Source organism: Haliaeetus albicilla, chromosome 7 (genome assembly GCF_947461875.1).
Source record: "Haliaeetus albicilla chromosome 7, bHalAlb1.1, whole genome shotgun sequence".
NCBI classification, from domain to species: domain Eukaryota; kingdom Metazoa; phylum Chordata; class Aves; order Accipitriformes; family Accipitridae; genus Haliaeetus; species Haliaeetus albicilla.
In genome coordinates this window covers 36136017-36150453 of record NC_091489.1, presented here as the reverse complement: position 1 = coordinate 36150453, position 14437 = coordinate 36136017, and the positions used below count along the sequence as shown (strand labels likewise).

General features: G+C 39.5%; 1 protein-coding gene across 16 annotated transcripts in view; it reads right to left on the bottom strand.

Moving 5' to 3' along the window:
- The window catches only part of CCDC88A (coiled-coil domain containing 88A), a 79466-nt gene extending 76666 nt beyond the window's left edge, over positions 1-2800 (bottom strand). For 5 of the 16 annotated variants that reach the window (XM_069787680.1, XM_069787681.1, XM_069787683.1 and 2 more), the window contains exons 1-2: positions 1627-2414; positions 1406-1506 (exon numbers count right to left, since the gene is read on the bottom strand). In XM_069787680.1, coding sequence (XP_069643781.1) covers positions 1406-1506; positions 1627-1689 — 164 coding nt within the window. In that variant the 5' untranslated portion in view covers positions 1690-2414. The other 11 variants (XM_069787684.1, XM_069787687.1, XM_069787686.1 and 8 more) reach the window with 8 other exon arrangements.
- Between the last annotated feature and the right edge of the window lie 11637 nt (positions 2801-14437).

Here is a 14437-nt window from a genome sequence, read left to right as displayed (position 1 = left end):
TCAAAATCACCTTGTTCCAGTTCCACTACTAAACTGACCTTCCAGCTGTCAAACATTTTTTACCAAAGAGAAGCTCTACATGTTAAATGCATGGTGATAACTGACAAGCTACTTAATTTATATGCAGTCCAAGAAAAAAAAAATTGTAAAATAAAAACAGTATGCTTCAGTGAATGCATCACTTAAAATTCTTATTAAAATCTGCCAAAGACACTCAGATTTTTTTCATAAAGTTTAATTCCAGCAAGTTATCCATGTGTCTCAATATTACAGAAGTGAATACTTGGAATTTTAGCTGAACAGAAATAGGTGACAAAGAAAATACTGGTTTCAAAAGGATGTGAATTCAAACTTAGATGTGGTAATGTGTAGATCTTTTTACATAGATTAGTTCTACAAGCTGAATACCAACAGCAAAAACTTTTAAAGTACAAAATATGAGTAAAAAATATAAACAGAGTAAAAAGATGCTCATCACTGAGCAGCTTTCCTGAGGAACAGCTGTCAACACAAGCTGCTCACACACTGATGTATCTATATCTATCCAGCCATCCATAAGCCTACATTTTTTCATACCTATACAACCAAGAGATTTGTTTCTCTGTAAAGACTTAAAATATCGAAAAAAAAAAAAGGTATGGAGAAATTTTTTCCACTAGTAACATTTTTATATCACTTGACAAGTGTTACTCTCTAGCATTACAGTAGCGGGCAACATTCCAGTCAAAACTATGATTAACAAAAAGTTGCTAAAGTTATAAAGAAATTTTTCTAACAATCAGAGGTTTTCAATAAACAATTTACAAAACCATGTAAAAATGTTTCTTCTGTAGTTCATAGGCAGAAAACATTCTACACTCTCAATTAAAATATCAGCTTTACTGCACAACTGCTATCTACTCTAATTTGGAACTGTGAAAAATAAAGTGGAAGAAGTTACAAGGATGGTCCATTTGCTCAATAAAAAACATTAGGTGACTCGCATACGATCCTTAAGTTGTCATGCGAACTAAGATATGTATTAGAATCTTATTAGCCAAGGAAGTTTATTCAAAATCTTGTTTATGAGCATGACTTACAGCAGAATGAACCTTTATGCTTCTCAGTGGAAATCTGGGAAACTATTTACAGTCATCCAATTTTCCAGTAAGTTCTACATATCATGATTCAGCCTGTATTACACTATACATCCTGCAAATACATCACTCGGACATTAAACTGTAAAGAGCATCTGTTATGCTCCAAAGTCTCCTCTTAACTGACCACATGACTACTCCAAGTATAAAAGAAAGAAATTTACCAAGGTCAATATGGGGGGGGGGGGTGTCACAAGAAAGCAAAACATACCAGAGAAACAAGACAAGAGCAAAAAAATAAACCCAAGGCACAACTTGCACACACTTACATTTGCAGCATGACTTCATTCAGAAACACACCATCCACTAGCGCCACATATTCTTCCAGGTTGGTCCCATTTCCTCCAGCTAACGGTCCAAATGTCTTAACCTAAAACATATAATCATCACCACTGTAACACTAACTCCACCTTATTCTCTGCCGCAAGGCATTTATCTTCAAACAATGAGCAAATAAATGACTAATGTGTGAGGAAAAATGAATGCTTACCCAGGTGACAAGAGGGCTAGCCATGAACTGCTCCAAAAGGGGTGTGAATATTTCGTTCTCCATTTTACAAAAAAATGGTTAACATCAATGTAGTTCCTCTGATGTAAAAAAATACAAGAAGTCCTTCACTGTAGCAGCTCTCTGAAATGCTCCAAGGATTTAGCTGGAGTAAGCGAACCCCATTTTTACCAAGCAATGCAACAGCAACAAAAAAAGTCAGTGCACTGGCAACTGGGATTTATCTTCCTCTTTCAAGAAAAAAATGCATTTGGAAGTCCATCTACGCGTATTTCAGCCTTTCCATTGATGTCTCTCCCCTTCTACATACCGAAGGGACAGAAGGAAGGAAGGAAAGAAAAGAGGGAGGCTGCCTAGCTACTGGGATTCTGCATCAGACAAAAAAAGAAAGGAAAAATCTGCTTCAGCAGCGGCAGCTCCTCAGAAAAGGAGAAATTCCAGTAAAACTCTGCAAGCTCATCCTGCCCCCTCCCCACAAAAAAAAAATCCAGAAGGGGAGAGGCGAAGAGGGGCAGAGACCCCCACCCCCACTCACAGCTAAGCCCCCCAGGCTCCTTCTGCACACAAGAGAATCCCTCTGCCCTCCATCCCTCCCCCCCCCCCCCGCAATGGCACAGACAGCCCACAGAGAGGGAACCAGCCCCCGGCAGGGATGAAAGGCTATTTTAAATCAGTTCCCTTTTCTAAAATCTTCCCTCTTCCACTAAACTACGACAGGACCGGCACACGCCGCCTCGCCCCACAACCTCGCCCTTCCCCCGCGCTGGGCCGCTCCCCCCGTCCCTTCCCCTCAGCTCTCTCCTCGGCCCCCCACCGCCTTGCCCCCCCCCCGCTCCTGGAGCCCCCCCGACCCCCTCCCCAGCCCTAATGCCCGGGTCCAGCTGTTCGCCTGCAGCTCTGCCACCCGCCTCCCCCCGCGGCAGCCTCCCGCGGCACCAGCTCCGCTTCCCACCCCCTTCTCCCAAATAACGGCCACCTCGCCTCAGCCACCCCGCCCGCTCCGCATCTCTCGCCCCCTCCTCCCTCACCGACGGGCGGTTCTAGCGTATGGATCCCTCCGCCCCGGTCTGTGTGCGGAAGCCGGTTATCCCTCCGCCACCCCGGGTCCCTTCCTTCCCCCCCGCCGCCCTCAACCGCCGCTCGGGGATGGCGGCGCAATTAGAAAGGGGCGGGGCCGACGGGGAGTAGCGGGGGGGGGGAGAAACCGCTGCAGGACTCGTGCCCGGCGCGCGCACGGCCGCGGCGCTGCGGCGGTGGCGGCGCGCGAGCCCAACGGCCGCGCCGCGTGAGGGGGGCGGCTGAGGCGGGAGGGCGGGCAGCCTCTGCCCCGCAGCAGCAGGAGGAGGAGAAGCGGCAGGGGCCTGGTACACGCAGGTCTGCCCCCGAGGTGCGGGAGGGAGGTGCTCTTCGATTCCCCTTTGGGAAAAAAGGTGCCCGTGAGGAAAAATTCGTCGTGGGGGAAGAAAGGGGGGTGGGGAAGGGGAGTCACTGACGCCGTTGAAGAGAAATATGGGGGATTAATCGCACGATCCGCACGCACCCCGACCACAGTCTCCCGCCTTTCGGGGGAGGGGGAAGGAGGACAGGTTTTTTCCTAAGGAGGTGAAATCTAGACACACCCACGTTAACGCAAAATCCAGCCTTCTGGAGAGATTTAGCGGGGAAAGAGGAGCGCAGGGAGGGGGGCGACCTGGTTACAGAAAAGCAAATTATGACAAGCAATTTGCTTGCCTAAGCTATTGTCCTTAAGCTGTCTCTTGCCACTTGTGTTTCAAATCTCCAATACTGCATTAACATACAGGACCGTATCTGCTTAATACATTATGTACTTTATTGACAAAGCATTTTACAAAATCTCAAACTAAATCCAGCTTCTCTTCCATGTAGTATAAATTGCAACAGCATTTTTCCAAATACCTGTAGTTTTACCTGCACAGTAAAAAAAAAAAAAAACAAACAAACCAAAACACAAAACAGTGCAGTGAAAGTGACTGAAATTAAGTCCTTGTGAAAAACATCACAGTAACAGCTAAACAGATTTTTTTTTTAACCCAAGTACTGGATATAGTATTTATCCTAATGGTCCAAGATTAGAAAAAGAAATTACAATCATGACCTTTTCCCCACATGTGAAACTGAAGAGATTGTCTAAATAAAAGATTAGACAAATAAATTATAGACCTTGAAATATTAGTATGTAATCTGTATTCTAGGGATTTTTTTTTAAACAAAGTTGCATAGTTAAATGACTTTATTTTGATTCTCACAATTGTACATTTTCAGCAAAAATCAGGTCTTTCCCTCCCAAACCAGATCTTTAGAGTAAACTCTTAGTCCTCCTGCGAAACAAAGGAAATAAGAGCAAAGGAAAAATCTGCCGTCTTGGATCTGAATAAGAATCTGGTGATCCATGGGTGAAATAACTGCCAATAAACTACTAGCCCTTAAAGGCAACTACAAAAGCATTTTTGTAAAAGCCTGATTAACCAACCACTAAGTTCCCTGTATCTGGCAACAGTATATAATACGCAATTGTGCATGCAATACTATGGAACTTCCCTGGCTCATCATTTTGTTTCTTGTGGGCTCTAATGAGGCAGTAATGACTTTGGCATAAAGCAATTCCTAGGAATTAGAGACTGGCTAGTAGAAGTTGATAGCCCATGTAGTAGTTACATGTTAATAACACCAGCTGTCTCATGAGTTCCTGAAAAACATTTTATACTGAGATTTCATAGCATTGAGATAAAGATTAAACAGTTTTAGATGTTTTTACTTCCATCCACACCATCCAGTTTGCATGCATTCTCAGCATTGCTGTTGGTCACTGTTCCTGCAGAAAGACAATATTTATTTTAGATAAATACTGCTTAATATCTTTATGAAATACATTGTAAGCTGTTTTATCTCAGATGATTTACAGTTCCTTATTAGATCTGGAGATTAGTACAAGAGAAGATTTCAGAAAAGGTGTCCAGAAACAGTCTTATGAGTTTTGTTTTTATTTGGATTTGTTGTTTTGTAGGGTTTTTTTTAGACTAAGGGCCCTCAAAACCTGTGGAGAAGCCCTATAGTTTCTGTAGCTTATACTTTGTCAAGCCAAGTGTAAGCATATTTATCTTATTTTCAGGTGTACACAGATACCAATCAGAATGAATTGCTGAAAGGGTAGCTATTTACAGTGCAGTAATAACTAGAAGAAATTGGATGAGCTAGAGATTGCTCAATTGCCTTTAGTGTTCATCATGTAGGCACTGGCAGGATACCTACACATGGTAGGGATATTGTTGGTACCTACTGGTTTAGCCAGGCTTGACCAGTTGGGTCGCTCCTGGACCAGCGCACTCACTCGCTTGTGCTCAGCTGCAGGGCAATGCAAGCTAGTTATTTAAAATGCAGCCATCTAAGAGAGGTGAGGCAATCTGCCACAGGACAGGAAGCTGTCTAGCTTTGATTGCTGAGTCCTTGTTTGACAGACATCCCTTGAAATGAATTAAAAGGTAGAAAGATAGGTTTGTCTTTTGAGTTGTTTCTCTGATCCCAAACTGAATATGGAAGGCTTCGATTTTTAGCGTGGCTTTCAGGAGTATTGATGTAGGAAATACTTAGAAGTCACAGCTCTACTTCAAGTGGCAGGGCAACATCACTATAACCTGTAGCTTGTGATGTATTTGGCTGCATTGTTTTAGCACTTTTTTACCTGGAAAGACTCCTAAAAGCAAGTTTGATGACTACACTCAGAGTAGTAAACCCCAGCACTTTCCTACTACAATTTAGTACCAGCTGAGGAAGTTGACAACTTAACTGACCCAGAAGCAGAGAAGGCTGGTAACAGGTGGTTGGTTATGTCTCAAACTGTGAGCTGACTGAAATCCTCCTCCCTCCAGTCCTTCACCTCCACAGTGGAGCATCTGGACTCTCAGGTGTCTATTGAGGCGTTATGCTTAGACCAGTACCACTTCCTCAATTAGCAAACCAGTGGGCCACCTAAGACAGTAAGAACCTATCTTTGCTCCTCCTCTCATAATCCCAGCACTGTACACCTCCTAAAGATCACACTCTAGCCTTCAGATTTCATTAGTGTACATGCAGCTCTCCTAAACTGTATGATTCAGTTTGAAATTATACCTCTATCTTCTCCTTGGAAAGTAAAATACTCCATTTTGGCTATAATAGAACTGTTAAGATAGTTTGAATGATTCTTTTACTTTGAAACAATAAAATGCAGAAACTTTGTCATTAAACTTAAGTTTTAACTATTCTAGGAATGCATATTCAGGAATATTTTGGAATTTAAATTATCCTTTTTATAATTTGAAAAAATGCACAGAGAGTAGTCTTGTTCTCTCACATCTCCATTCTCTAGAACAGACATGTCAGTATATAATATGGTATGTGACCTACTACTTCTGAAAGAACAGATTTAGAGATTAACCTTGTTATTTGAAATGTAGTGTTTGTTCTTCTACAGGTAAAGTATCGCCATCTCATTTCTAGTGCATCTCCTTTGGTACCACAAAGATTCTACACAGAAGACAATGGAAATTATAAACAATCTGTGCCTAGACCCCAGATATACAAATTGCAGAATTACTTCATGATCTCACTTTAACTTGTTTTTCTTATATGCCTGTTGTTGCAAAATAAAAATTGAAAAAGAACTACTAGAATACAAAGTGATGCCTTAATTCTGCAGACAGCAGGAAAGCATCACTGTGTACAGCCCCATTTACTTCGTCAGAGTTTGTCAAAAGATTTCTGGTCAGCCCTGCCCACAGTGAGCCAAGGGAGGGGACTGTTTGGGGAGAAGAGTATAAACAGTCTACCCATCTTTAGCTGATGCAAGAGACAGTGGTTTTCTCTTCCTCTCCTACATAAGCAAAGGAAAGAGGTGGCAGAGAGAAAGATCTTGCTGTTGTTTGCGCCTACTGATATGCACTGCCAGGTTGGTAGGCCTTTGCCTGGCCTGACGAAACTTCAGAAGAGGGCAAAACAGGAACCAAGTGTGGATGCTTGGGATCCACAGCAAAGGTTATGAAAGTGCAGTCAGAACTAGAATTTTCTGAATACAGACTGACTTGACAGGACAGTGGCTAGTGAAAACTGCAAGCTAATGACAAGGGCAGTCACCTTCCTTGTCCTATGATTTCTGCCAGAGAAACTTGTTTCCCCTATCAAACCAAGGCTATAGGAATAGATGGGGCAATACAGGGAAGAGTAAGGGCACTGAGGGGTTGAGTCTTTTCAAGTATGGCTAGGAATTCCCAAAGGTCCCACGAGTGCAGTAGACTAAAAGTTACTTCTTGTTCCACAGGAGTGGGAGGAAGGGGAAATCCCTCTGTAACATGAATAATGAAGTGGACATTGCACAACAATTCTTCAAAATTTCTTCCCTGCTACTGCATCTGCTCTGATGTTACCAAAATTCCCCATCAACTTTAAGGGAACTTTCTGAGCAAGAACTGTAAGTAACCTCAGAATGAGAGTATTTTGAGTGAAAAATTAAGAACAAAACAGTAGGGGCTTGGGGAAAGTGACTGCTGTCCATTTAATTTTTTTTTGAGACCCTAGACATTTTACAGTTTATGTCCAGTTATACCTATACCAAGTAGCAAGAAATAAGTATAGAGACAGCAGACAATATCCTGTATGGATATCTGTGATCCAGGCCAGTTCTCTGCATCAGCATCAATGCAAATGCATCAGAATTTCCTGTCAGGCAGAATGCTAGTTGCAAGAACAGGTGTTTACCATTTCCAGCCATGCCTAGCTAACATAAACACATCAATCTGATTCCTTTTTAGCCATGTGGATATTGAATCCATAATTTTGAATTGAATTACATTTAAAAGTACAATCTAGCACATTCACACAAATCTAGTGGTGGCTTCCAATAATGATTTGTTGTTAAAAATAAACAATGACTTGATTATAATAAGTTCTAAATTTAAGTACTTAACTACCTTTTTTAAATTCACTGCATCTTAAACTCAAGAGAGGTCAATGCAGTATATTGACAGGGGTAGAACTGCAACAGTAGAGCCAGATTCTAACTCCTACTATATCACTGAATTGCACATTAGACAAGTCTTAATTTACCTGAAGAACTACATGGGTACTTAAACTGTGAAACAGTTGGTGAAAGTATTATATTTAATACTGCTATTCATCTGAAGAAGGAGGTGCTTACAGCTTTTTGTTCCTTTTCAATCAGTTGGACTGGCAGGAAGGATGTTACTGTGGCAAGTCAGCCGATGTGATCAAAAATAAACAACAAAGTATTTATCTTGATTTTTAATTTTATTAGCCATTCCTAAATATTTCCATAGGCTTAGACTCCTAAGAGAATGTCAGACAAGTACTGCCTTACAAAAAAATAAAAAGCATTGAACTTAGTATTACAATTCAGATCTTTTTTCTGCTTAGCCAATAAAACATTTATCTGTATTTCTGACTTTCTTCTGTGAACTACAATCTTGTAATGATGTTGTCTATGAACTTCCCTTTGTTACTTGCTGCATACAAAGAAGACAGTTTGGTTTTTTGGGTTTTGTTTTTTTTTTTTGAAAGCGAGCATTAAACACTACAGCAAGAACAGCAGTTACCTAGGACAATAGCGTTGGTACTAACTTCTGTTGTGGCCAGCAGAGTGAGACTGAGCAAAAGCTCTTGCTGACATGCCTTCTGTCAAACAAGTTCCTGCCAGTATGAGTAGTGTTTCTTATGAACTAGGTCAGGAAGATGAATTACAGGGCACGCTATGCATTTCGTCTGACAAGAAGCAAAGTGCAGCCCAGTCTGCTAATTGTTAGCAATTACAGCTAGCTCTGTATATGCAGATTGGTGGCTAGAAAAACAAGATGCTGTTAATTGTATCAACAGCACTATGCCATTTTGGATCCCTAACATCCAGAAATGTTGAGCTGATTTTCTTCTCTAGTGCTTTCTTTTAGTATAGGGCACTCTCATCATTCAGCTTAGCAAAACAGAGGAGGTTTTGTATCCCTTGGGAAAGACCTTCTTACCTCTTCAAACTCCAGTTGCCTCAGTTTCATTTTATTATGACATTAAGTTTGCTTTGCTTCACACAGCACCACATTACTGGTAATTGCCTCCCTATCCTTTGCCACAGATTCTTGCTGGTACCTCCCTACTTTCATCCACGTTTTTGCAGTCTTGATGTCACTTGACCCCAGTAGCTTGGGCAATGGTGGCATGAAACCCATATTTATCAGCTCAGCAGAGGTTATTAGCTTCAGTTTCACATAGAGCCCTGCACCACCTTTGATGTTAGCATGTCTCATTAGAGAGGCATTCCTCACCAGCTGGAGATGGTATTTAGGATCTTCCTCAGGTCAGTAAATAATGAACCGGATGGAGTACATTTGTGTTTGAGATTTCAGTTTTTGTGCATGGACTTAGTTATGCCCACAAGAAGAATGAAAAATACACAGCACTAAGAATATAATTGTAGTAGAATAATTTCTGTTCAAATCTCTGTTCTTGTGAGCTCCCTCCCTCAGGATTATCTATTCATTTTCATGTCTGACTTTACCCCTGGTTATTTGTCAAATTATTTACGTCTGAAAACAGCTTTTCTCTCTATGAAATACTAGTGAAACAATTGAAAGCTTTTAAGAAATCCCTATTTTGCCTTTGGGAAAATCCTTTGACAAGCTTATAGAGCAAGAAAACACAAGTTATTCTTTTACATCATTACATGAAAAAGACTGATATTAAAACATTTGAACTAATTAATAGAAAAAACTGAACGTCACAGAAGATAATTAATGCTGGATAAAAAATGGTAATTACACTTACTAGACAGCATTCCTGATTAAGCTTCTTGCAAGAGTATGGTTCATGAGCCATCTAAAACTGGGAACAGCCTACTCATTCACACCTCTTTCAGAGGCCACTGTTAACTGTAAGACCCCTTTGTTTGCATTATGTCCAGATGGTTCAATTCACTGCGACACCAGTTTAATTGTGAAATCAATTTAATTGGAGATGAACACAAGATTGGAATTCTTACCTATTCCAGCTCATCTCTGGAAAATATGCCATAAAGGTTTGTAAAGGCACCTCAAAATTCCAATGCATTGATTCAGAGCAGGTTTTGTGAATCACAGTAAACGCTAGGGCTGTTTTCAGTAGCACACAATTACTGGCATGTTCATATCATCTTCACTTCTATTACATCTACTGAATGAGCTAATGGTGTATAGTAACAACACCTAGGTTATTTTCGGTAGTCTATTAGAAGTAATCTTGAGAAGGAACTCCAAGGTTCTTATTAGGTATATGATCACAGTGTGATAGCTACCATTATACTAAATAGAAAAATAAGTAGAAGCAATTAAAATAGTGACCACTATCACACATTAAAAAAATCTGAACTTCTTACCTATTTCCCTTTCTCTTATTTTCTGATATTTTTATCCTGCCATTTTTTACCCAAATCTACCCCATTTTTTAAATTTTTATTCAAGTATTTTTCTATGATGGCTAATGTTCCTTCTGCTAAAACCTACAGTGATACATTTGCTCATTTTGTTTAGGCTTTCCTGAACCACTGTCGTATCAACAGCTGTTTCCTGTATATTCCTTTCCAGCATCTAAATATCTTCCTTGTGTGGATTCTTCACAGCAGCTTTATATACTTATAAAATGCTCTATTTTTTTCCTAATGTGGTCATACAATACTTAAGTTCTTGATTTTTTACATACTGCTCTGTAACAAGATTTCCGAGATCATCCAGGTTAAGGGTATAGCATAGTGTGCTGGTAGCTTAAAGGTCAAAGGATGGTCTGGCAAAAGAGTAATTTTTCCCCATAATTTCAGGCTTATACTGAGATATCAGATTTGGTTTTTAATCTATTATGAAGCAATTTCAAACATTACTGATTTTCTAATGCTTATATTAATAAACAATCTGCTAAAATTATTTGATTTGTTTGATATTTTTTAATAACCTGGGTAAGATTAGAATCCCAATTTCTGTGTATATCAGTCTTGATTCCAGTTTGATAATTCTTGTGTGGTCCAGAAAGGGTTTATTTTTGCTTAAGATTATTACTTTTAAATATTAGTAGCAGGTCAAAAAATGTATAAAATATTAACTGTAAGTAGGATAACATTGTAGCCCCTTTCACAGGGTTTTTCAGAAAACACTATACTAAAATAATGAATACTTCAAAATGTAATCCTTAAAATTCTTTTGAGCTGCTATGACCTACAGGATACTTTTGATCATAGTAGTAGTCCACCTTAACAGTCTACCTTAAAAGGATGAGATTATTCAGCTTGTTAAGTCTGTATCTCTGTAAAAGGAAAACACCTTAACAAAGAATGGTTTGTTGCTGACCTGCAGCTGGTTATGGTATTTCATCTGAAAGCCTATTTAAGTCTTTAATGGTAACATTTATTCCCTCTCCCTCAGAGTAGTATTTTACAAACAAAATTAATTAACAAACGAGGATAGCCAATTTTGTGCTATAGTTTAGTCTGACAGTCACCCAAAAGGGGTGTTGGCACTAATAATAATCATTATCTCAAAGTATCAAGAGGTCTTCTGACTCTGATGAGATCTCTGCTGGAGCTGAAGCTTTCATCCTGGGGTGATGCATTTGGAACACAGCAGAACAGATAGCAGCTGGCAGAAAAGCAGAAGCTGTTGCAGCGGACAGGGTTACTAATAGTGGAAATAGCCTACAAGTAACCTCTGACTCAAATTATCAGCATCTGAACCCTTGATACTTTACCCAATTCGTCCATAGTTCCATTAAAAGATGACTGACATGCCTCCAGCTTGTGAGGCTTTTTTTAACATTTCAGAGCTGATCCTTCTACACTGACTGGATATACACTCTTGCAAATTATTCAGATTAACTTGACATCATAACTGTTCTGCTCTGAGCTCAGATCTTTTGCTGTCTAGTTCTTTCTTTTACTGCTCTTGTCTTGATGCAGTTAAGTGGAATCATGTAACAGCAAACTATTAAAGTACTGTTGTTTCCTTTATAGCAACATGGACTGTGTTTAAGAAATTAGTCGGGCATTTAGGAATTGCTAATCCTTCTTGTGAAGCATACAAGGCTTGTTTCTTCGAAGGAATTTCTCACTCAAGGGTCTGAGACATACAGTTTTATGTACTAAATGCTCTTGCAGCAAGACAATTGATAAAAAAGTAGGGTATCAATGTAATTTTCTTTCCTTACTGCCAATTCTTCTTGGGCTGTTTTGTGATGGCATTTTTATGATAGATAATATCATATTTATGTGTCTGCTCTTTGAAGGGCTAATAATTATCCCAGTGCTTAATAACAATGATAACAAAAAGAAATCCAACTGTTCAAGAAGTAGTAAAAGAAGCTTAATAGCATAAAGGTTTAAAAATAAATTGCAGTTCAATTATCATGGGTTTGGGAAACAGACACCAAGCAGGAAGCTACCTGTAAATTACCAAATAAATTCTTCCCGTAAGTATCACATTTTTCACTGTCACTATGGGTCTGATCAATTTATGTATCCTAGTCTGTAACAGCAGGAAATCCACAACATCACATATAGTGACAGTTGATTTTCCCCCCCTGCTTTTACACCAAAACCAATAGTAGCTGCAGAAGGAATAAGAAAAACAGTGAAACAGGTAAGTCAAGTAAATACCAAATTTCTAAATAAGCCTTCATTCCTAGTATGATGCTATTTTAAGTGAAAGTCAAAATTCTGGCTGTAGACATTACATAACTAGATTTACTTTATACCAGAGTTACAGAATTGAAGATCCTTTACCTTACGTAACACTTATTTTAGCTTATTCTAACTGTGACTTGAAAGTCATTCTAGGAGCTCCTCAGGCTGTGTTGTCAATGTACTACACAGGAAAATGAAGACGAAACGGCACCTCCTCTGTATTGTGCTCAAACCAATAGTGCCCTCTTGAGGAGATTTTTTTTTGGTATATGCGTAGGAGTAGAGGGCTTGAGGATGACTGTTCAACTACAAGGTAAACTAAACATAGTACTTTTATCTACAAATAAGGCCCCAGAAAGTTGCACACATTTATGACATTTCTACAGATTTTCTATTAGGCTAATGTGGATGCAAACAATCCTTGTTGCTTCCAAACCTCTCTGTAATTTTGGCTCTACCTAAAAACGCATAACTAAATTGTTGTATCCAACTATAGGACAAATTCTGCAATTTTGTATTGAGGATGATACTTGTAGGACCATTAAAGTAGACAAAGTTCTCAGACTCAACCCTCTGTGATCCCAACATTTTGAGAAAATGACATCACAGGTCCTGTATGCCTTCTACTTCAGCCTGCTAATGCTGATGAGGCACTCAGGATACATCTGTCTGCAGAGCTCAAGTGTGCCTGCAGCTCAAAGTTCTGTCCAAACTGGAAACCAATAAACCAGTTAAAATATTAGCAGCATAGCTATAGTAACGCTGGCTTCAACTCCTGCATGTTTACTGAGAGCCTCTAGTAGGTTTGCGCAGCCCCTACTATTATAGCTAAATTTCTACTAGTATCTGAGCAGGCTCGTTTAAACCTATCTCGGCACTTCCACACAAGTTATTATCACATTGCCAAGTAACTATGTGTAGATACCATTAGAGGCATACAGGAAACAATCATGGAGAACAATGACTTTTTTTTTTTCCCCACTTTGAACATTTGCCATGCTATGAAATATGAGACCTAAAAATGATAGAACAAATACTTTTTAATCATTTTTCAAAGCTAAAAAGCACCCCAAAATGCCAGCCTCCCAAAAGCAATGGTCTCTCTAAAACAGGAAGAAAAAAAAAAGTCTGACAAATCTAAAAAATAACAATGCAGGTTTGCAGTAAAGACCAACATAAAAATGCTTTGCTTCAAAAAGATGAAAATGGGAAAAAAATTCAGAAACTTGAGCAGGTAAGAAGGATTTCAGAAATAAACAGGCAAGATGTATTACGATACACCAGATTATTAGAAGAAAAGGAGAAAGCACACTAAAACAAAGGTTTCCTGACACTGAAAAAATACAAGAGGAACAGCATATGAGAAATTCTGAACGTGTCATGTGTATAAAATTTAGTAAAAGAACTGCTGATATTAAAATCAAGAGTTGCTGCTGTTACAGGGTGTGCCCACATAGGGGAATGGAACAAATTAATTATACTGAGATCAGTTACTGCTTACTGAAGTGATCTGCATCCATACGATGCAAATCTTAGTTTGCAGCAACGGGCAAGATATTACACATATGCTTCTGTTAGAAAGTAGTTATTTGATGGCATAGCAAGTTTATACTAACGTTCATATTGATGCCTCAGAGCTATATGTTATTTTGCAGTCCCCCAGGTGTTTTACCACACAACTTGCCTTCTCACAAAACCATGCAGTTTGCTTATGTGATCTAGTGTCATTATTAGAGCTCCACCATCCTTTGTACTTACAGGACTCGCATTAGATTCAGAGGGTCTTATGCAAGAGACTGGCTGAGCCTTAAAGGAGAAGGAATGTGCTGAATTAGACCCTGATAACATATCTCTCAGTCCTTTTATCTGCCAGCTATCAATTCCTGTGCACACCCAAAGATCCAGTCCTGCAACTGAGACCTTGGCTTGTTGGCATTTATCTTGTGACTCATTACACCTGCCATTGCTGTATGCCATTAGCATTACACTTCATGATACAGACTCAATATGCACCTTAAAAAAAAATAATCATATCAGATACTAGCATATTGGGTAGATGTTTTTCCTCCCCTAATCAGGCACACTGAAGTGGTGACT